Source organism: Tupaia chinensis, unplaced genomic scaffold (assembly GCF_000334495.1).
Source record: "Tupaia chinensis unplaced genomic scaffold, TupChi_1.0 Scaffold000293_1, whole genome shotgun sequence".
NCBI classification, from domain to species: Eukaryota; Metazoa; Chordata; class Mammalia; order Scandentia; family Tupaiidae; genus Tupaia; species Tupaia belangeri.
The window spans coordinates 498,371-523,741 of NW_006159778.1; the positions used below are offsets into that span (position 1 = coordinate 498,371).

Genomic DNA, 25,371 nt, shown 5'->3' on the forward strand with positions numbered 1-25,371 from the left:
ATAAAACTATCTCCTATGTGGGGTGCATGCTGCAACTCTTTGGGGTACATTTTTTTGGTTGCACTGAGATCTTCATCCTTACTGTAATGGCCTATGATCGTTATGTGGCTATTTGTAAGCCCCTACATTATACGACCATCATGGACCGGGAGAAATGCAATAAAATGTTACTGGGGACCTGGGTAGGAGGGTTCTTACACTCCATTATCCAAGTGGCTCTGGTAGTCCAACTACGCTTTTGTGGACCAAACGAGATTGATCACTACTTTTGTGATATCCATCCTGTCCTGAAGCTTGCCTGCACAGACACATATATTGTTGGTGTTGTGGTGACAGCCAACAGTGGTACCATTGCCCTGGGGAGCTTTGTTATCTTGCTCATCTCCTATACTGTTATTCTGGTTTCTCTGAGAAAGCAATCGGTAGAAGGCAGGAGAAAAGCTCTCTCCACCTGTGGCTCCCACATTGCTGTGGTCATCATCTTTTTTGGTCCTTGTACTTTTATGTACATGTGGCCTGACACTACCTTTTCAGAGGATAAGATGGTGGCTGTATTTTTCACCATCATTACCCCTATGTTAAATCCTCTGATTTATACATTGAGAAATGCAGAAGTAAAGAAAGCAATGAAGAGACTGTGGGTCAGGAAGGTTTTCTTGGAGGAAAATGGGAAATAGATGGAAACAATCATTTAATCTGGATGATGTAAAATATTCTCAGCCTTGGCTAACTCAATGATGAAGTGAAGACAATTACAGAAATCCCAAAGGATTTTAGGGAGAAAACATGAAAGAATAACATTCTACAAAGTTAAGTTTTTACTATTCAGTATCATTTATATCGATGAACTACCTATGACAGAGAAATCTTACTAAGCTAAGAATGTCAACATATGTATACTCAGCATCATTATTTTCTCCTTTCTCTTTTACTTTTTTGCCATTTTCTTTATATAATGAGCCAACTGTAAAGGAGTATTAACTATTAAATATCTGTACATTAAACGGATGAAATAATGTACATGAAAAAACAAGAGACCTTAGCTAATGCATTCTGATATAAGTTCTACAAAGCACAACAAAAACTAAATGAATTAGCTTGGAATGGCAGGAAATGTACAGAATGTGAAACAGATTAGACAACCTAAGAAGTTGCATGATTTGTGTTCATCATCAGGTTTTGGGAAAGTGCATTTACTTTATCTGGCTGAGACTTTCTTTGCCCAAGCTATAAAGGGAATGGGCCAATTTACCTCTAAGTTTTCTACTTTCCAGCATAATATCCACTAAAATGTTTCTGTTAACTAACTCTAGTCTACTTTTCTGAAACCAGTAGTTGCTATTAATGTAAAATTACTAACAAGAAAAAGTAAAGAAAATGAATGAAAAAAAAAGAAAAAAACACTGATGTACATGGAGACATGGATAGGTGATGTTACTGGGGGCTTCAACAACATAGGTATGATTTGCTGAAATGCATGGTTGGGAAAATATTTTTTTTTACATTTGAATCAAACAGCTTCACAGAATAAAGAGAGCTGTGCATCACAGGTTTGACTTACCCAAACCCATTTCTACCTGTGGACTCCAGAGAAACTCATTCTGGAAAAACATTCCTTTCTGATGTCAACTGATCCTTGCCCTGGAGGTACCTTTCTCCTTCACTGTGAGACACAATCTGAATTTTATCTTTTTTAGTATGTGAACATATCATTAGTTATCTCTCTGCTATTATTTCATTGTGTTTCCCACAAATCTGATTATTGGTATTGCCTATACCTGGATTTGTGTTTATAGTTGTAAGGATTTGTGTAAACAAAGAACTTTACGTGGTGCTGACAAAATGATATCTGATATTGATGCATCCTTGAAATTAAAGATAAAAGGATTAAAAAGTCACAAGGCATTTAGACTAGAAATTATTAGGTTGTCAGGAAAGTCATGACATATTTTTCTACGTTTTTCTATGCAAAAATGCATCATGACGTTCCCAGCAGCCCCATTCAATCAAGTTATAAGCACTGCCCTAGAGCTACACAAATCCAAGATTATCATCATAATTTAGAGATATATACTCACTGAATCTCTCTGTACTTCTATTATACTTCATTATAAAATGAGCACTAGATTAACATTTTTCTAACTTGGCTGTTTATTAGAATCATTTTGAAAATTTTGTGACAGATAATAGAGCATATTCAAAAAAGTTATAAGATAGCCCATGATTAAGGGATATACAAAAGTCTACATTTAATAAGCTCCCCTGGTAATTTTTATAGAGTCAATGGGTATGTCTGAGTACTTAGATATTTAAAACTGGTACTAGATGCTTGTTGATGTCTTGAGAGCATAAGAATTCTGAGTTGTTAAAATCCACATACCCAGAATTGAAAATTCTGTTCTGGTATTCAAAAGCACAAGGAGCTAACATCTAACTGAATTTAGAATACTCTAATAAATATGTTAAACTTGTAATAACTTTTTTTCCACAATACTCTTTTCTTGATGCCTTTGCACTAAAGGCTTGACCTGTGGGGAATGTTTATGGTATTAAAGGTCTGATGTTCTTGAAAAGGTTGAGGCTGCTCACTCATGATGTCCAAAGAACAAGAACTGAAATATATGATATATTACTCCTGTTTCTATCAGTGAATTAAAAAATATAACAAATTATGCCTGTTCACAAAATGGTGCAGTCACTTTGGACGATAACTTAGTGGTTTCTATCCAAACATTCTCTTACCATTAGATTAAACAATTATATTTCTTGGTATTCACCCATAGGAGTTGAAAATTTATGTTCACCCAAAAGCTGCACACAGATATTTATATAACTCTTCTCTTAGTTGCCAAATTGAAAGCAACTAAGATGTCTTTCATACTGTTTGTGTATAAACTGTGATATATACAGATGCCATCTAAGTAAATGTAATATTATTTAGCAGTAGAAAGAAGTGAACTATAAGTCAAAGACGTAGAATAAACTTATATGCATGTTACTAAATGAGAGAAATCAATCTAAAAACACTGATACTGTATAAGTTCAAATATATGATATTCTGGAAAATGCAAAACTAAACAGACAATAAAAAATTCAGTGGTTGCCAGGAGTTGGAGAATGGACGTATGGGAGAGATGAATGGTAGAGCACAGAGGAATTAAAGACAGTGGACAAGGTGTTTGCCTGAGCAGTTTGAAACGCTGTGTGCTTGAGGAAAATGAGCAAATGGAGCCTTGAGTAATTGGTCTAGAAGAAGACATGGATGATGTGGAGTCCAGTGAAGAAGAGGAAGAGGAGTATGAGAAGTTGGAAAGAGTGCTACCTGATGCCAGAGAAGCTACCGAGACTTGGACAAGCCTGGGTGCTCTCCCACACTACACTACAGGAGAAGTAGAAGTGGGTCTCCCAGAAGGCGGAGCAGATCTCCCAAAAGGAGAAGCCCCTCACCTCGCCAAGAAAGACATCGGAGCAAGAGTCCAAGACGTTACCACAGCAGGTCCTGAGATCGATGGCACAGATCCTACTCCAAGTCCCCAGGTCATCACCGTAGTCACAGAAACAGAAGCCACTCAACGTCTCCTGAAAGGTCTAGGAAAGACCACAAGAAGAACCAGAGGGAGAGTGATTAATGGACTCAGTTTGGTTTTAGCCCAAATGACCTCCAATGAATATGAGGGTAACTGCCTATATAGAATCAAAGTCTACTCAGGCAGCTATATTTTGTTTTGTTTTGTTTTTGGGAGGGAGAGATTTTCACTATAGGGCGTGTGCACTCACCAGACAGAGAGAGACACAGAGACAGAAAGTGAGAAATCACCCCCCAGGGGGGATGGTCATGCTGCAATCCCTTCTCCTCCATTCTCCTCGCGGGATCTTGGGCACGCACGCACACACACCCAGCGTGAGTTTTAAAACCACCGGGTCCAGGACGTGAACCACAGTCGACTACGTGGGAGTCCAGCGACATAGCCATTACGCTAACTGCTGGTTCCCAACTATATTTTGATTTTTTGTATGGTTTCTCCACTTTTGTTTTAAATGAAAGACGTGCCAAGTTTTGTATCTCTGTTTGAATTATAGTCAACATTTTTGAGGGATCATAAAATACCCTAAGGTCATTTTTCGACCCAACCAATCTTGACTGTATTCAGACTCAGGAAGGTAGAAAGATGGGGGTGGGAGGCCAGGAAACATGAATAACAGCGAAAGGATGTGACTGTATATTGACCCTTTCCATTTTTGCTATTAAACCTGACATACCAAAATAAATAAATAAATAAACATAAATAAAGACAATGAAATTACCGAGTACAATCTGGTGGTACATACATGACATTATATATTAGCAAACATCCATAAAATGTACAACTCCAAGAGTAGTCTTAAACCATATACTTTGAATGATAATGAGGATTCAATGTAGGCCCAGCAATTGTAACACCTGTAACATTCTGGTGGAGAATAGACGATTACAGGAGTAGCTATCATGAGTAGGGCTAGAGTGTATATGGGAAAGCCCTGAAAATTCCCTCAATTTTGCTGTGAACCCAAAACTTCTCTAAAAAATACACTATTAATTGAAAGTCAAAAGAGGCCCAGCAACTGTGCTATAAGTGGAAGGGTTTTACTGTGGGATCCTGGAGTCATATAGGAGGCACAGTTTCAGATTCTAGGTTACTTTATCATGCTGTCATACTGGTATGCACTCAAGATTCTAGCTGGCTGAAAGATGGGGTGGATTGACATTGTGAAAACCTGTCAAAGTTATCTCTCTTCTTTTCTTTTTCTCTGGCAAAGTAAATAAATTTTTAAAAAAGCCTAGAGAAAAGGTAGAATTGGATACTAAATAAAAGAAATCCTTGATCAGGTTAATTAATATGGGAAAGGAGCTATGCAGGAGATAAAGCAAACTACAGTAAGATAAATTTAATTCACAAAGCTTAGTTACATTAAATGTAAATATACAGCATTTAAACACACACACACACACACACACACACACACACAGATTACCAAAATAGACATGATAGAATGTAGTTCAGCAAACAAAAATAATAGACTAACAATACACATAACAAGATGAGTCTTAAAAATAGATCAGATGTAAGGGACTGAATGCTGTGATCAATTTACATGAAGTTATGAAATGGACGAAAATTTAACTGAAATAAAAATAGTGATTTCAACTTAAGGAATTAACTGGAAAAAGGCATAGCAAAATTTCCTGGGTAAATGAAAGAGTTCCCCCTTGAATTTGTTAATAAATGCATTAGTATATACACTTGTCAAAACTCAACAAAGCCTATACTTGAAAACTTTGCATTTCATTGTATGTAAATTTTATATCAGAGAAAAAATTACTATAAAAAGATCACTTTATCTAAGTCCAAATTTAAAAATAAAAAAATGTCTGCCAAACCCCATGACCATTTTTATAGTAAAAAAAGGGGGGAGGGGCTGGAAAGTAGCATGGTTGTTGAGGCACTGGACCCCCTCATAGTCAGCTGTGGTTTGAGTCCCAGACCTGGCGTCTTGGTTTGCTTTTCTTGCTTTCCCTCTCTCTCTTTCTCTGTCTCTCTCTAGTACAATGAAAATAAATGAATAAATAAGTAAAATTAAGTAATTAAGTAATTTTGAAAAACAACTGTTTTTTCATTCCCAAGGTAGATGATTCAGAAATATTGTATTAAATATTAGTATGTTAACAGTGCTGTTATATATCACCAAAATTAAAAATTTTTATACTGAAAACTGTGCCACAAATAATGTGAAAATACATCTCCAGAGTGGAGAAAATACTTTCAAATCATGGGTCTGTTAAGGGATTTTTTCACAAAAGATGCAACTATTTAATAATAAAAAGATAACACAAATTATAGGTAAATATCTAAATCAATATTTCTCCACAAAAGGTGTACAAATGATCAAAAGCACATGAAAAGATGTTCAATTTTTTTTTTTTTTTAGATATTTTGCCATGAGCTGCTTGGGTTTGCCACAGAGAGAGAGACAAAGACAGAGAAAGAGAAAGTGAGAAGTCACCACCCAGAGGAATGGCCATGCCACAATCCCTTCTCCTCTAGGGATTTTGGGCACACCTGAACATGCATCTGGCATTATTTTCAAGCTTCAATGTCCAAGTTTTACCAAGGACAGCCATGTGGGAGTCCAGTGCCTTTGCTATCAAGCCAAATGCTAGCTCTGAGATGTTCAACATCTTTAGATATTGGGAAATTTATATCAAAGCTACAATAAAATACCACTTTACACCCAACGGTCTGGCTAGAATCACCAAAAAATAAATTGCAAGTATTAATAAGGATGTGGAGACATTAGGCAGCTCATAGATTGCTGATCAAGTGTAAAAACGGTGGCATCACTTTAGAAAACAGTTTGATACTTCTCCAAAAGTTGATATATCTTACTATCATATGACACAAGAATTTCATTCTTAGGTACAAGTATATACGCATGAGAAATTAAACATATTTATACACAAAAAAATTAATAGCAGCATTATTATAAATTAGCAAATTTGAAAATAAACCATAAGTCAATCAACTGAAGAATGTGTAAATAAAGTATTATTTGGCAATAAAAATGAAATTAGTACTTATACATGTTACAGTATGGATGAATAGACGTTAAGATTAATGTAAGTGAAAGAAACAAGGCCACATATGAGATGTCCAGAAAGGGAAATACAGAAAGATAAGTGTTGCCTATTGCTGGGAGTGATGGGAGTAGGGAAGAATGAGGAGTTATTGCTAATGGGAATGGGATTTCATTTTGGGAGGGACACATATGTTCTAAAATCAGATTGTGTTGATTACTGCATAATCCAGAGTATAAAACACCATTAAACTGTATATTTTATTTGGTTAAATTGTACAGTGTGTGAATTATATATTGATAAAGTGCTACAGTAGATAAATTTTAAATCCAGTGATCATTTCTGTAGAATAAAGGGTTGAACAGCAACCAACATTAAAATGTATTCACCATAAATTGGAGATAAGAAAATATTCTATCAAAAATGTATGTATAACACTCTGAATCCTTAATTTTTAATCTTCATAACTAAATTATTAAGATTTTATTAGAAAATGTAATGTGTAACTCATGCAGAATAAATATTGGTGAGTTTTATCCTTGGGAAATAAATAGTATGTACCATGAGAAAAGACCATCTGTTTTAATGTACAAAATGGCGCCATATGGGCAATAGTGTGGATATCTGCTTCAGTAGCCAGGGATATGGGCACAACCATTCCCATCAAGGGCAGAAGTCCTGCATGGTGCTGAAGAAGGTCATGTTTCAGGTGCCTGAAAAATGTAGCACAAAGCCCCATGTGGGCCTTAAGGGTGACGGTAGCAATCTTGGGGAATCCTGACATATCTAACTCCAACTCCAACTCCAACTAAGCCACAAAAGTCTGCCCTCACAAATATTAATTTTTCAGCTTTTAGCTATGAGGTGTTCATTTATGATTTCCATAGATAGCTACATGATGACTGCTCTTAGCAAAGCTTGTGCACTTTACAAATTGCAGCTATGGCATTATTATGCCATGGTCATTGCTTGCTGTGGTGGAACATTTTTTCATTCCTTTCTCATGTCATCTTACCAACAACTTACCCTTCTGTGGTCCCAAATAAATAGACCACTATTTATGTGATGTGTATCCTTTGTTGAAACTGGCCTGCATTGATACATACAGAGTTGGGATCTTAGTGGTTGCCAATTCAGGGACAATGGGTTTGGTGGCCTTTGTGATCTTGATGCTGTCTTACTTTTTGATATTGTACACCATCAGGCTTACCCAGCAGAGAGCCACAGTAAAGCTCTTCCCATGTGCAGTTCCCATGTAGCTGCTGTGGTTTTGTTCTCTGTGCCTGTCCTCTTCATCTATATTAGACCAACCATGACTTTTCCAGAAGACAAAGTGTTTGCACTTTTCTACACCATCATTGCCCCCATGTTCAACTCTCTTATCTACATGCCAAGAAACAGGGAGATGAAGCATGTCTTGAGAAAAGTGTGGTGCCAGAAACCATTACTGATTGGAAAGTAAGTTATCTGAAATGCACTTCCACTTCTCATTACACACCAATTCAAGTGATATTTGTTCTAAGTCAGCTTTATTAAAGCATAAGCTCAGTCATGGTCACCCAATCATTAATATTGCACTTTATTTCATTGAACTTTTCTTGTCTCTTTATTAATCTGCATTTATTATTTATATCTCCCCCCAATATTTTGATTCATCATTTTCTTATTCAAATTCAATTACACTTTGCCTGATATTATTTTGTTGTAGAATTTTTTCCACAGGTTGCTACCTGGAGCTCACCTTTCTAACTTCCCTATAATTTGGTTCCAAGAGTTAATCTCCAAAGGTATATCATTTCCACTCACACTGATCATGCCAGACATGAAGGGTCATTTGACTTTGTTATCCTATCTGCATTTCTGATCAAAAAAGGAGCATCAGATTTTCCATAATTATCTCAGCAATTTAAAAGGCAAATTGATTTGTGAGGCCTAAAGAATAAAATATTATTTAAGTAAGAATAGTTATATAAAGAGGGGAAGAGTTTTTGTAAAATTATTTATTATTTTTGAGAGATTTTTGCTATAGGGAGCATGTACTAGTTAGAGAGACAGAGAGAGGCAGAGAGACAGAAAAAGAGAAATCACCCCCAGAGGGAATGGCCATGTAGCAATCCCTTCTCCTCTGTTCTCCTCTCAGGATTATGGGCATGCACACTCATGCACCTGGTGTGAGCCTTGTCACCAAGTCCAGGATTGAAACTGCAGTCAACTACTTGGGAGTCCAGCAACATAATCATTAGGCAACCTGCTGGTCTCCTAACATTATTTTAATGAGATCATTTTACATATCACAACATTATTATAATGATAGAAATACTATAAAAATTTCCTTCACATAATAATAAAAATGTGTTGATAATAAGTAGGATAGCCATATAATTTGTTTTCTAAAAGAAACCACATTTGAGTGTAGAATTACAATGAAGAAATAGACATACAATAGAATTATGTCAGGACACCAGGATGTCTGGATACTTACAAAGTCTGGGAAGTATGGTCATCCTAGGGAAAAGATAGTGGTAGTGATAATGTGAAATCTCTTAATGATACTTGGTGCCAATGAGATTTTTAAATGCAAATGCTATTACTAAACCTACTTGACCCAGAGTGTTCTTAAATATACCTTTCCCATGGCCATCAAAATAACAGTGTAGGAACCAGCACATGCCATGGCGTGTAAGGAGCTGAACTCCTACATGGCAGACCATGGGTCTACTCTTGGACCTCGTGGCTTACTTTTTTTCTCTCTTTCTCTTTCTCACTGTGTCTTTCCCTGGCAAACTGAAAAGAAGAAGAAATAAATTTTTTAAAAAAATTCTTTAAACATATAAATTTCCATAGAATTTTTATGCATTGAATAGTCATTGATAACTATGGAATTAATCATTTTCCAATACTAAATTAAATTAGCCATATTTCTTAGAATTTTAACAAAGTAGTGTTTGCCATTATACAATTCACATTTCTGAGAAGAGTAAGGCATTATAGTATGGACTAGAGAGAAAAAAGCAAAAACAGACTAATATATTTTTTCAATAAAAATGGAAAATCTAAATAATGTCATAGCACAATATATGTAGAAAAATTTTAGCGAAGTTAAAAGAAAGAAACATTGTTGCAAACTCTATCTCAAAAATAATGTTTAAATTGGATTTAAAAATTCAAGAGAAACCTTTTTTTTTTCTCTTTTTAATTTGCTATATAGCACATGCACTTTTCGGGGAGAGAGAGAGAGAGAGAGAGAAATTGCCATATGGAATATAGTCACACAACAGTCCCTTCTCCTCTCAGGATTTTAAGCATGCACATACATGGGTGCCCAGTGTGATTTTCAGGCTACCAGGGGAATGACTTACTTGAAATGCAGTCAGCCATGTGAGCCAGCTGCCACAACCACCACACCTCAGACTGGCCACAAGGCACTCTTAGAGATACTGATAGCATAAATGAACCTTTAGTGAAATTATGTAGCTGAAATGATACATACCAATTTGTAGCAATTGGTTCAGGATAATACTTGAAGTAATAGAAAAATTATTGACAAAATATTTTATTTTAAAATGTTTTATTTATGGTTAACTTCTCAAATTCATTATTTAATAATAATTGTTCTGAATATGTTACCAAATCATTATAAGAGGAAATTAATAGCAAAGACAGTGATTATAATTAAAATTATTTCTTGTTCAAAAATCAACAATATAAAATTTAAAAATAAATAAATATGTAAATGTATAGAATCTTTATTATAGAGGGATAGCTGTGATTTGGATCTCCCATCATTCATAAATTAGAAACATAGTATCTACCTCATAGCTAGGGATTATGAAATAAGATAAGAATTGTGATTAGATTAAATACTTTGGAAAAAGCATATCATAACCATAAAGATATACAACAATTAAATGTACATAATAAATCACAAAATAAGAGAAAAAGTGGTCATAATTATTTTATTATGATTATTTCTAATATCTCTAAATACATTTTTCTGAAATATTAGGGAGTGAATCCAACATTCTTAGACACTCTTAATCATACTAAATTTCATTAGAGAATTGCTCATGTATTTTTCTGCCCAGAAGGGTTTCTGAAGATTGATAAAAACATCTTTCCTCAAATATGAGGAATATTTTCTTATCAGTAATCTTTTTTTTTTTTGTTCCTTTCTTTGTGTGTGTGTGTGTGTGTTGTTATTTTTAAGACAGCATCTTGCTCTTTCAAAATCCTCTTTCCTCTGTCTTAAGTAGCTGGTGCTCCCAGCATTTTAGGATGGTTGAAAAATCAAACCTGGGCCTCCCATGTAGCCTTAGTCATGCAGCAACATTTAGTACACACTGTTGCAGTTGAGCTTCAGAAGTCTTATTTTGACAGAAGCAATCCTTATAGATATTTGGTCAAAAAGAAGAAAAGGGTTTTCTGGGACCAGGCAATAGTGCAGAAGTAACTCAATTGAACCAATATAAGAAAGGTCCTGAGGTTGCCCTGGGAAGGCAAACACATACACATGCCCATGATCTAGGCTGGCTGAGAATGGGGGAGGACCGTAGTACGAGGGACTTCTTGGGAAACCTGTATCTTTCTTTCTTAAAAAAAAAAAAAAATAGAAACCAGCATATGGAGTAATGTTATGTTGCTGGAGTCCCATGGAATCTACCGCAGTTCGAGTCCCAGACCTGGTGTTTTAAAACTCATGCCAGGAGAACGCGCACAGATACCCAAGATCCTGAGAGGAGAACGGAGGAGAAGGGATTGAGGTATGGTCATCCCCCCCCCCCGGGGGGGGTGGTTTCTTCCTTTCCATCTCTCTGGTGAGCTCACGTGCCCTTTAGTAAAAATCTCTCTAAAATTTTTAAAATAGATATCCACACTCTATGGTAGAGAGTGAAATATTAGAGGACAGAAAAGCAGTGAAAATACTTAACAAGGACAAGACAGCATGGAATGGAGTGGAGGGTGAGAGAAGAGAAGAGTATAGAGAAAGATAACAAGAGAACAAATAGAGAGGCATGACATTAGTAGGACACAGATATGGTTTATTACCTGTTGATGATGGCATGTATTGTATTCTCAACTGAATTGGTCTGAGAAGTATTTCATGATGGGTAAAGTATTTTTACAATCAAAATGAGAAATAGTGATTGAATGGTTAAAAAATAATTGGAATAATGATAATAATGATCGGAAAAAAAAACAATGAAAAGATATTGGATGATGAAATGGGGATTTTAATGTCTCTGTATTCTATTTGTAGATTTTTGAAGAATCTCCAAATTGTTCTCCACAGTGGTTGGACCAATTTACATTCCCACCAGCAGTGTAAGAGAGTTCTCTTTTCACCACACCACCACCAGGACTTAATCCAGCAATCCCACTCCTTGGTATCTACCCAAAGGAGAGAAGAATACTTAATTGGAAAAGTACTTGCACATTGATGTTTATTGTGGCACTTTTCAGGATTGCTAAGTCATGGAAACAACCCAAATGCCCACAAACTGATGAATGCTTAGAAAAACTGTAGCACATATACTCAATGGAATACTATTTATCCATAAAAAATGACAAAACCCTGGCTTTTGACAGCAAGTGGATGAATATGGAAGACTTACTGCTGAGTGAAGCAAGCCATGCTCTGAAGGAGAGGCATTGTATGTCCTCACTTAATATATACCAAGTGTCTGCACTCTATGACTAAAACTAATTGTCTAAAGGATATAGAAACACAGTATATAGATGTAAATACCAGATATAGTGTGTGTGAAAGAGGAGGGTCTGAGGAAAGACATTTGGGAGAGGAAAAAGGAGGCAAAGCATTTATGGCACAAAGAGGTGTGGTATTATCTGTTGAAGATATTTCGTAGTTTTATCAACGGTACTAGGGAGAAATGTTCACCTGTTGAAATATCCATTTTGTAAGACAAATAATAATGTGATTGAATGTATGGAAGAAAATGAATTGAAAATAAATTTTATATTAATAAATTAATAACAAAAAGAACTAGTAAGATAAAATAAAATAATAAAAATGTCTCTGAATTGACTGATATGCATGGTATTCCTTCTGGAAAAAGAAATGTAATATACTGTAAAGTTATATGTAATATAAACAAGATTATGGTGACAGTAAATAAAACTTTAAAAAATTTAAATAAACAAACATAAAAAGGATATCTTTTTTGTAATTAATTGTTCATTGAGTTACTTAAACATTTTTATATTTGGAATCAGATTTTTAAATTTCTATTTGGTGTAATTAGTATATACTTCACACACAATTATTGGCAGTATAATTTCTGCTCTTTTCACTCTCTCCCTCTCATTCATTCTATTATCTCTCTCTCTCTTTCTCTCTTTAAAAAACATTAATGACATTTTACAAATAAATTCCGTAGTGACTTGCTTTTCAGAGCAGGATACTATATATACTGTGGGTTTGGGCTCTACAGTGATACTCTACTTAGTTCTCTGTGTTTTTCTCATTTAGGGATGATAATAGTGGTTGATAAACATACCAAGACCAACTGGTAATATTTGACAAAGAAGACTTAGAGCTATAGGTTATAAGGTTAGGTAAATAGATTCTGAAATATTTGCTTATGTGATTATTTGCATTTTTCCATCTCTGACTTTCCACTGCCTTTATTACCTTTTGCTCTTTGAGGCCAAGTAGTGAGAAAGGGTTTCTGTCTTCTGGGTTAAACCTTCTGTGCCTGCAGGTTGCTCTTCCTCCAAGATCTTTCAATGTGTTAAAGTTCTTAACTTACCCTTGAGCAAATAAAAATCTTCACTACTTCTTTGATGGGCAATATTAATTTTCCTGTAAGAAGTTTTAGGTATTTATTTTCATATGTGGAGTACAATGTATCCTTAAATAATGGGCTTATCAGTCTAATTATGTGAAATTTAACTTTAAAGGTAATTTCCCTGAAATAGTTAAATATAAAACCATAGTTTTTTCAGTTCATCTTGGGAGGAAAGACAATCAATTGATATTGAGTCTGTGCAAATAGCCATTTCACCATCCAAGCTAAATAGGTATATACTAGTCTCTCTCTCTCTCTCTCTCTCTCTCTCTCTCTCTCATTTTTTTTCTGTAGGGCATATGTGTGCTCCCCAGAAAGAGAGAGACAGAAAGCAAGAAATTACCCCTCAGGGGGGATGGTCAATCTGCAATGCCTTTTCCTCCATTCTGCTCTCGAGATCTTGGGTATACACACACATGTGCCTGGCGTGAGTTTAAGCCACAGGGTCTGGACTCGAACTGTGGTTGACTACATGAGAGTTCAGCGATGTAGCCATTACTCCAACTGTTTGTCCCTAATTTTATTTATTATTGTTTTGAAAATTTGATCAGAGAGAGAAAGAGAGAGAGGGAAAGTGAGAAAGCAAGTGGCCAGGTCTGGGACTCGAATCATGGTCAGCCAAGTGGAAGTCCAGGATCTTAACCACCATGCCACCTGCTGGTCCCTTGTGATATTTTTCAAGCTTAACTCACTGTAAAAATACTTCTCTTAATCCTTGTAATAACAAGAATGTTTTTAAGTAGCCTTAACAATTTTTATTTTATTTTGTATTCCCTAAAAAATAATGCATGAGGCAAAATTGACATGAATTTGATCTTTTTTTATTATTACCTGTGTGACTTTATATAATTCTATCCACAAACAACACTTATCTCAGTATGAACATTAGAATACAATGCTTCCAAGATGTGAATTTCTTACAACAACATTTGTACATTACAATTATCATCCAAAATTAAGGCAGATATCATTGTGAATCACCTATCTGATCTGTGTCTAGGTCCTAGGGCTATAGATAAAGATTCTGAATGGAACTGAAAAACAAAACAAAACAGCACTTGTCTACAATTCAGAATAATTCAGTTTTACTACTGAAAATTAAATTTTATGAGAGATGTAGATATTCATGAGACAAATAAAGTGTAAAATAGCTTGAGATAGGAGATTTGAGGGCCTGCCCATTACATGGTGGTTGAGACAGCTCGATCCCACATGGCCAACTGTGTGATTCAAGTCCTGGAACTGACACTTGAGAAACACACTGGTAATGTTTTCATGCATTCCCAAAGTCCTAAAAGGAAAAATGGAGAAGAAAGAATTGCAAGATAACCATCCCTCATGGAGAGTGCTTTCTCATCTTCTCTGTTTCTCTCTCTCTCTTTTCAAGTATACAGGTCTCTAGCAAAATTTTTTTTTAAAAATTAAAGTAAGAAGGTATATAAAATGTCATTGTCTTGGGACAGCAGTTAGTGTGATGGCTATGTCGCTGAACTCCTATGTAGTCTACCGTGGTTCAAGTCCCAGACCTGATGGCTTAAACTCAAGCCGAGCATGTGTGTGCATGCCCAAAATCCCGAGAGAAGAATGAAGAAGGGATTGCGGCATGGCCATACCCCCTGGGGGTAATTTCCCACTTTCTGTCTTTCTGTCTCTGTCTTTCTGGCGAGCGCACGTGTCCTATAGCAACAACCTCTCAAAAAAAAAAAAAACAAAAGTCATTGTCTTTTCCCATACAACCTATATTAGAACCAATGGAAAAATCCAATTTTAGTAAACTGTCCAAGTTGGAGTGTGTATTGTGTGTTTGTATGTGTGTGTGATTTGATTAGTTGAATATAACTTGATTGTTTTTCCTACAAAAACAGAGTTTGTGAACAAGGTTATCATATATATAGATTGGAAGGCTGGAAAATCAATATATAAGTAAATATAATGAAATAGACTCAGAACCATATTTTCTGATAACTGTATACCAGTGCTGGCTGATTAAATCCAGGATACAATTATTTCTTGCCCGATGTCAAGGTTGACTGATTTCCAGTATATTAAAATAGAGAAATATGTGCAAAAGAACATACTATATGTCAGCAAAATGGTGAAGTTTATTCTCCAATTGACCATGAAATGAAGAGGGTGATTCCTATAAGAAAAAGTAGAATTATTTGCTAAGATAGAAATATATTCTTTTAAAAATATTTATTTAATTCTTAATATATGCCATATTCTCAATTTTTCTATACTAGAAAAATAGCAATAAAGTAAATATGGCATGACTCAGTTTTTATGGAACTTTAAAAATCAAAGGAAGAGAAGAAACTCAGAGAAAGAGAATAGAAAAAATAATCAGTGTTCTTCCTTTCCCCATGGACTGTCACTTTTGCTGCAGCAGACGCACAGTCCATCTGTAGGCCTCCGGCAAAATCGCATGCCGCGCTAATGCATGACACAACTTTTTCTTTATTCCCCTCTGTACTCTTTTCTTTTCTCTTATATTATCTTCTCTTAGTCATCTTCCACCTTGTCAGAGGGACTAGCTAGGACTATAATAAGAGATCTGAAATTTTTTAGTAATATAAAGTTCTCTGGGATCCTCTCTTGTACTGAACTAGCTGTGAAAAAGGAGATACTGCTCTTCAGATGCCTGAATAGAGTATCTTTCTTGAGACCACATTACTAAAAACAACAGAACAGAGACTCTGGCAGAAGTCAATTTGCAGCAAGAGTTAAACACACTCATAAACAGTGAAACATTCTATTAAGAGGTATTTAAAAGTGAGTACATCTTCCAATGGTTAGAAGTAGATGAAGAACCTCAAATATGAATAAACAAGGAAATATATCTCCATCAAAGGAAGAGAATAACTCTGCTCCATCTTTTGTGAAAATGGAAGACATTACCAAAATGTCAGAGAAAAAGTTTTAAACATTCATGGTGACCAAATTCTGAGTTGGAACAGAAAAGAGACAATGAATTACAGAAGATTAGGAAGTCAATCTATGATATGAAAGAAGAAATGGACACTCTGAAAAAGAACCAGATGGAACTATTAGAGATGAAGTCTGGAATAGAGGAAATAAAAAACTCTCTTAAAAGTATTAAAAGTCAATTTGACCATGCTGATGATCAAATCTCTGATGTAAAAGATAAAATCTCTGACCTAGAAAAAAACAACAAAAAGATAGAGAAAATAACAACAACAACAACAACAACAAAAATCACGAGGATAATATTAGAGAAATACTAGACTCCAAAAGATGCCCAAACATCTGAATAATGGGCATCCCAGAAGGTGAAGAATCTAATAACGGCATAGAAAATCTATTCCATGAAATCCTTAAACAAAATTTTCCAAGTCTAGAGAGGGACTCAAGCATCCAGATTGAATAAATACAAAGGACACCAAATAGACTCAACCCAAGAAGATCTTCCCAAAGGCACATCTTAGCCAGACTGATCAAAACTACAGATAAAGACATGATATTACAACTGGCAAGAGAGAAAAGAGAAGTGACTTACAAAGGTCATCCTATCAAGCTAACACCAGATCTCTCAACGGAAACAATGCTAGCAAGGAAAGAATGGGAAGATGTATTGAAAGTGTTAAGAGAGAAACAATTTCAACCAAGATTATTATATCCTGCAAGATTATCCATCATATGGGAAAAAAAAAAAAAAAGATGAAAACCTTCTCAGATAAACAAGATCTGAAAGAATTTGCCAACACCAGACCAGCTCTTCAAGAAACCCTGAAGAAAGTACTGTTCTAAGAAAACTAAAGAATTAACAGACAGAAACAAAGGAATAAAAGGCAACTAAGACAATGGACAATTTAAATGTTGGGACAGATCCTGTAACATCAATAATAACACTGAATGTGAATGAATTAAATTCTCCAATCAAGAGACACAGACTGGGTGAATGGATGAAAATACAGAAATCCTTTATCTGTTGCCTACAGGACACCCACCTCATGGATAAAGAAATACATAGACTGAAAGTGAAGGGTTGGAAAAATGTTTTCCACAGAACCAGTTGTTAACATAATGGCTGTGTCACTGGACTCCCATGTAGTCGATCATGGTTCAAGTACCGGACCCAGTGGCTTAAACTTACACCAGGGACGTGTGCATGTGTACCCAAGATCCTGAGAGGAGAATGGAGGAGAAGGATTGCAGTGTGGCCATTCCTCCTGGGGGAGGGGTGTGATTTCTCGCTTTCTATCTCTCTGTCTCTCTCGGTCTGTCTGGCAAGCACACAGGCCCTATATCATCAAAAACCTCTCCAAAAAAAAAAAATGTTCAAGGAGACAAAGAAGGGCACTATATTGTAGGAAAAGGATAAACAGATCAATAAGATATAACACTTATAAATATCTACACGCCTAACACAGAAACACCCAAATATGTGAAGGAAAGACTGCTAGATCTAAAAGGGGAGATACACTGCAATACATTAATTGTTGGAGACCTCAACACTGCATTATCCCCTCTGGATAGATCATCAAGACAAAAAAAAATTAGATAAAGAGGTAAAGAATCTAAATGATACCCTAAATGAAATGGACTTAACAGACCTCTATAGAACTTTCCATCTAAAAACCAGGAGATACACTTTTTTCTCACCCCCACTTGGAACCTTTTCAAAGATTGACCACATCATAGGGCAAAAAAGCAAGCCTCTACAGATTCAAAGGCATAGAAACTATATCCAGCATCTTCTCTGACCATGATGGAATTAAACTTGAGTTTAATTCGAGAGAAATTCTCAAAAATACTCAAATACATGGAAACTAAATAAACTACTTCTGAATGGCTCCAGGAATAAAGACTGAAATCAAAAGATTCATGGAATCCAATGAAAATGAGGACATGAGTTTCCATAATCTTTGGTACACTGCTAAAGCAGTCATAAGAGAGAAGTTCATAGCAATTAGTGCACAAAACAGGAAGACAGGAAGAAGGCAAATGGATCACCTAACATCATGCCTTAGAGAATTGGAAAAGCAATATCAAAAAAATCCAGAAAACTCCAGGAAAAAGGAAATAATAAAGATAGGAGTACAAATAAATTAAATAGAAAATAAGCAAACTATACATAAAATAAACAAAAGTAAATCTATTTTTTTAAGATAAGCAAAATCAATACACCACTAGAGAGACTTATTAAGAAGAGATAAAGGAACCAGGTGAATCAAATCTGCAATGAAGCAGGCAATATAACAACAGACAACATGGAAATACAAAATATAATTAGAGGATACTATCAATAACTATACGCCAAGAAACGAGACAATCTAGATGAGATGGACAAATTCATGGACACGTATAATCAACCAAACTTGAGCTAGGAGGATATAGAAATTCTGAATAGGCCCATAACAAGCCAGGAGATTGAATCAATAATAAGTAACCTTCCAAAAAAGAAAAACTCTGGCCCTAATGACTTCACCTCAAAGAAGACTTACCCCCATTCTGCTAAAGTTATTTCTAAAGATCCAAAAGGATGAACTTCTCCCTAATTCATTCCATGAAGCCTCTATCACCCTTACCCTTAAAACAGATAAGAACAGGCCAAGGAATGAAAACTATAGACCAATATCCTTGATGAATATAGACACAAAAATTCTCAACAAGGTACTAGAAAATCATACCCAACAACTTATAAAAAAGATTATACATCATGATCAGGTAAGCTTTATTCCAGGAATGCAAGGTTGGTTCAACATATGCAAAACCATAAATGTAATACACCATATTAAAAGGAAGAAAGATAAAAACCATATGGTCATATTGATTGATGCAGAAAAACCATTTGATAAGATACAACAGCCCTTCATGATTAAGACTCTCAACAAAATCAGCATAGAAGGATCACTTCTCAACACAATAAAAGCTATCTATTAAAAACCCATCGCGAACGTCATCCTGAATGGAGAAAAGTTGAAAACTTTCCCACTAAAAAAGAGTACAAGACAAGGATGCCCACTTTCTCCACTCCTTTTCAATATTGTACTGGAAGTCCTCACCAATGCAATCAGAAAAGAGGAAAAATTAAAGGCGTTAAAACAGGAAAAGAAGAGGTGAAACTCTCTCTATTTGCAGATGACATGATTGTATGCATAGAAGAAACAATGGTTTCCATGAAAAAATTTCTGGAAGTAATGCACGAATATAGTAAAGTTGCAGGATAAAATATCAATATACAGAAATCTATAGCATTTCTATATACGAACAACAGGCAGACTGAGATAGAACTAAAAAAAAGTTATTCTATTTACCATAGCCACAAAAAGTATAAGATACTTAGGAATAAATCTAACCAAAGAAGTTAAAGACCTCCAGAAGGAAAAATATGAGAAGATAAAAAAAGAAATTGAAAATGACACAAAAATGGTGGAAGGATATCCCATGATCCTGGATTGGAAGAATTAACATAACCACAATGGCAAGTCTACCCAAATTAATCGGTTTAATGCAATACCAATCAAAGCATCAGACACATTCTTCACAGATCTAGAAAAGACAATCATAAAATTCATCTGGAATCATAAAAGACCCTGTATTGCCAAAGCAATTCTACACAAGAAGAGTGGAGTGGGCAACATCTCATTCCCTGACCCAAAAATATACTACAAAGCTGTGGTAATCAAAACAGCATGGTACTGGCACAGAAACAGACATGTGAACCAATGAAACTAAATAGAGTCCCCAGAAATAAATTCCCAAACATACAGTCAATTGATTTTTGACAAGGGGTACCAGTCAATATGGTGGGAAAAGAGAAACCTCTTCAGCAAATCGTGCTGGAAAAACTGGAATTCCACCTGCAGAAAGATGAATCTGAACTCCTACCTCTCACCTCTGACAAAAATAAAGTCAAGGTGGATCAGAGATCTAAATCTAAGACCTCAAACTATAAAACTGCTCCTAGAAAACACTGGGGAAACTGTGTGAGACATTGGGGTAGGGAAAAACTTCTTACATAAGACCCCCAGAGCACAGTTGATAATCCCCAAAATAGACAAATGAGATTAAATCAGACTAAGAAGTTTCTGCATGGCAAAAGACAAGTAATTAGTGTGAATTGACAGCCCTCAGAATGGGAAAATATTTTTGTAAGTTATGCATCAGATAAGGGACTGATAACTAGAATACAAAAGGAACTCAAGCAGCTGTTTGGAAAAAAGATGATCAACTCTATTAAAAGATGGGAGAAGGAGTTGAAAAAAACACTCTCAAAAATATGTCTCAAAGGATGACATATGAATAGACAAAAGGCATATTAAAAAATGCTCAACATCCCTCATTGTAGGGGAAATGCAGATCAAAACAACAATGAGATACTGAGATACCACTTAACCCCAGTCAGAATGACTAAGATTAAAAAAAAAAAAAAAAAAAGATGATAACTGCTGGTGGGAGGTGTGGTGAAAGGGGAACTCAATTACATTGCTGTTGGGAAAGTAAGTTCTCCAGAACAATTTGGAAATTCCTCAAAAATGTATAAATAGAAGTATAATATGATCTAGCAATCCCACTCCTTGGTATCAGCCCAAAGGACAGAAGAACTGTTAATCAGAGAAATGCTTACACATTGATGTTTACTGCAGCATTATTCACAATTGCTAAGACATGGAACCAACCCAAATGCCCATGAACAGATGAATGGATTGAAAAAGTGTGACACATATACTTTATGGAATACTACTCAGCCATAAAAAAAAAAATCCTGGGTTTTGACAGAAAGTGGATGAATATGGAAGATTTACTGCTGAGTGAAGCAAGCCAAGAGTGTCCACACACTCTGACCAAAACAGAATGACTAAAGGATATATAAACACAGTAAATAGTTGTGAATATCAGATATAGTGTGGGAAGAGCACAGGTGAAGGAGTGGAGTTTAAGTGAAGACATTAAGGAGAAAAATAGAGAGGCAAAGCATTAATGGAACAAAGAAATGGGATATAATCTGTTGAAGATAACTGCACAGTATTATCACCTGGACTGAGGAGAAATGTACACATTTTGGAATATTCACTTTGTAAGCTAAATAACATGATTGAATGTATAAATGTACTTGAAATATATTAAAATACCATCAAGCACATTTTCTGAACATGATGGAATGAAAGTAGAAATCAATAATTGGAACTTTGTAAGATGTAAACATACTGGGTAATTAAACAGTCCTCTCCTGAGCAACCAATGAAGATAAGCGGCAATTAAACTTTGTGAAGCCCATAAAATGGAATATAAAAACACAAACCCATGGGATATAGCAGGTCAGTACTAAGGAGAAAGTTTATAGCAATAGACAGACACCCTAAGAACACAGTTGAGCAGCTGAAAGAGAAGGAACCGACAAATCTGAAGTCTGAAGATGTTATAGCTTGGAAGGCCCCAGAATTCATGTGCAGGGATTGTATTGTTTTGTAACCTGTTCAGTTAAAAATTCATGGTGTCTCAGGCTGAGGCTTTTGGCTGTGGTAAGATTATCAGAGCAGGCACCATCAATGGAATTCTGGAGGGCTTATAAGCAAAAAGACTGAGACCAGAACAGAGCGGAACTGCCACAGATAAAATCCAGGCTCTGCACTGTCAGAAGTTCTGTCTTTTACCATTTTGTGATGATTTGGGGCTTTCCAGTCACTGGAATTGTGAGTCTTGCAAATGTCTATGTTCTTTTCAAAATGCTCAGTTTTAGGAATTTCTGCTAGAATGCAAATGTGGACAAAAAAAAAGTAGAATAAGTGACTTCAAGATTAAGCTGCCCTTGCCACAGAAACATGGCAAGAGAAGAGGAATGTGTTAATGTGCTTCCATGTAGCAATCATCCCACTGTGTACCTGAGGCCATCTGTCTCTTAGTGTATCCCATACCATCAGTCAATAAATGTCAAATACACAGAAACAGTTATTTGAAGAAAACACGAAACAAAAAAACTAATAAAAGATCTGAGTGATCAGTAAACTGGACTTTGTCACATGGGAGAGCATACCCACACTCAGCCATCCATGTCCCCAGGGCCAGTTCTCCTTGACCCTGCTGTCCACCTAGTGAGGGGGCTCCAGCTGGCAGAACAGGGCATAGCTAAAAAGAAGAGTGGCAATTTGTGAGTCCTCCCAGAGCCACATCGGTGCCCTTCCTCCTAGGGTCCTGCTGCCCAAACTGTGATCAAGTCAAAGCATCTGATGATGACCAGGGAGCTTTGGCCATAGGCTCTGTGATCTGGGCCCCAAGGAGAGGCTCCTTTTGCTCTGATCCAAGAATTCCCCAGTCTTCACTTCTCATCCTTGCTGAACTGTGGCATGGACTGGAACCAGACCCCAAATTGCTCCTCGGGCTCAATAAGAAATCGGTTTTCAGCCAACTGGAGCTTCTGTATTTCATTCAACTTTTCAAATTCCTGGAAAGGAAAGGCAGGATGCTGATAGGGGCTGCTCAAGGAAGGCTGAAGGGGCCTTCTGGAGAGGTCTAGGAGAGGGTAGGGGACTTGGCTCCGGGGTCTCTCTTCTGAGGATTTTCCTGTCACTCCAGTATTACGTTAGCTTCAACTTGCCATCAGAGTTGAACTCAAACACCCCCTCCTCCAGGAAGTTGCTCTTGATTCCTGTCCTGTTTGTACCCCACTGTGGCACAGGCCTTCTCCTTCTTTGTGTACTAGATCCACTCAAAATATCTAAGCTGCAAGATGGAAGAGCGAGGGAATGTCCAGCTCAGGTCCCTCTGACTTGCTCTGCACATGGTTCCTCACAATGAGGCCCATAGCAGCTCACCCTCTCCTTCTTCTGGAGGTTGATGACATTTCCTTGCAAGGCAGATGTCCACTGCATCAGGACGAACCCCGACCATGTCTAGCCTCAACCCCTCCCTCTCCGTGGTCTCAGGGGCATGGATTTGCACAGAACCAGGTATGGACCTGGGTCGGGGTCTGGAGATGAGGGGACCTGGGTGCTGAGGCTCAGTAATCTTCAGCTCTCATCATCTCTGATGGTTTTATGGTGGACTGTGGCTTTGGGTGGAAGTGGGTGCTTGACAGCTGAAATGCTACCTGATCTTAAGGGGCCAACCTTCACTTGCCTCCCATGGCACTCATTCAGGAGACAGTACTCCTAAGCACAGACTCAGTCCCCACGGTTCTGCATCAGGTGATCCTGCTGCTTGGCCCTCAGGGAGCCTGGACTGGGGCTGACCATTAGGCTCCCTCAGTGTCAGGTAAGATGCCTGTGATGGGTCGCTCTTGGGTAGAGGGTGGCCATCCTGAAAGAGGTTTGCCAACTGCCAAGAGCTCTCAGCCATCTGCTACCCAATGTTAGGGCCCTGGTCACCACCACCCGAGGGTCCCTCACGTCCACATAACTGCACATTGCAGCATCCAGAAGTGCCAACTCCATGAGGATTTTTCCCAGGTAGGGGACAACAGTCTGTGCCATTGGGAGGTAGTGGCGATGAGCCCCTGATTCCATGGCTCGCCCAAGAGCTATCCCACAAAATTTCCTCCAGTTCAGTCTTCTGAGTATCTAGTTAGGCCCCTCCAGGAGATTCTTCACTACCTCCCTCGATTCTCCATAACTTTCCCTGATTATTCTTGTCCCATAATCTGGGCTAGTCTCCAAGGACAGCAGTCATCTGAATATGGTGGAATTGCAGCACATCATGGTTTTCAGGTGCTTCCCGGTCCCACCCCACACCTGACCAGTACTCGGGTCTCTCTAGGGAAGGCATTTCTGGTGTGGCCACAGCAGGGCAAAGCTGGGGCAGGAATGTACATTCTGTCTTGATTTGCAGGCCACCAGCTGTGGAAGGAGACTCTACTGTCTGACTTTCTGAAGACCTCACTCACCCCAGGCACATTCACCATCACGTTCTGCCACTGCCTCATCTGGTCTCTCTGGGGGTCCCTCCTCAGGGGGGTAAAGTTGGGGGTCTCCACCCGTGAGAATCAGGAGCAAGGGTAGGTTGATGGCCCTCTCCTCACCCTGTGAGAGCCCCGTCTCACTGACCTTAGACCCTGGACATCTAGCTGGCTTATCTGGGTCAGCACTCATGGAACTTGCCATGGGCTTTGGCTCAAGCTCTAGCCCAGATCCAACACTCACTGGGGTGTCCTCTGAGCCTATAACCTGCTCTCTTGGTTTCTGTTTCCCCATCTTGAAAGGGAAGGGGACTGCCCTCTGTCAGGAGCTCTGAGACATGCTGTTCACATCTGCACCTCTACTCTCAGACTTGCTCATGTGAGACAGTCCCAGGCACACAGGCCTGCTCCCATTTTATCCTTTGAGACTCATTGTCATTCTAGAAGCCTGTATGCCAAGGTCATCCTGCTCCCTTTCCAGAGTAGATATCAGAAACTGAAAGGGGCATTGGTGATTCAGTTACCCACAGGATGGGCTGGCTCCTCTCCCTGACAGCTGATGTTCTGCCCAGCTCCCTTCACTCACAGCCAGAGCAGCTTAACTGGCCAGAGCCCCACATCTGGTCTCTCCTGTGACCAGGGGTGCAGCCAGGACCAGCTGAAGTGACAGATAAACATAATGTTTCTGGAGGTGTGATTGAGAGACATAATTCTTCCTATGGTCCTCCAACCAGACTGGATGCCATGCCCAAAGTTTTCCTCTCTGTCTCTGATCTGCCAAGGAGCTCCCTACACAGAAAACTCTATATCACTCCATGTATGGCCTTCTGAGATGCCATCTGTGACCGACAAGTTGGGTTCTGAGGATGATCGGTGGTGTCACTTTGCTGCCCCATGATGTGGAGAGCTCTGAGATCTGCTCCAGAAGGATCCAGGAGCTCATGTCCAAGCCCTCCGTATTCTGTTGATAAGCTGACTGGGGCCAAGTGTGAGGACCTGGGCTTAAGTAGTCTATGTGCAAGGAGGTCAAGCAGGGAGGAACCCCGATAGAGGTGTCTGTCCCCATGTACCCAGTGTGACTCTGAGAGCTGTGCTGC

General features: G+C 37.6%; 1 protein-coding gene across 1 annotated transcript in view; it reads left to right on the plus strand.

The window, feature by feature from the left end:
• The window catches only part of LOC102498209 (olfactory receptor 4S2), a 942-nt gene extending 265 nt beyond the window's left edge, over positions 1 to 677 (plus strand). The window contains exon 1 of the mRNA XM_027772706.1: positions 1 to 677. This exon is cut by the window's left edge and continues 265 nt beyond it. Coding sequence (XP_027628507.1) covers positions 1 to 677 — 677 coding nt within the window.
• The last annotated feature ends 24,694 nt before the right edge of the window (positions 678 to 25,371 follow it).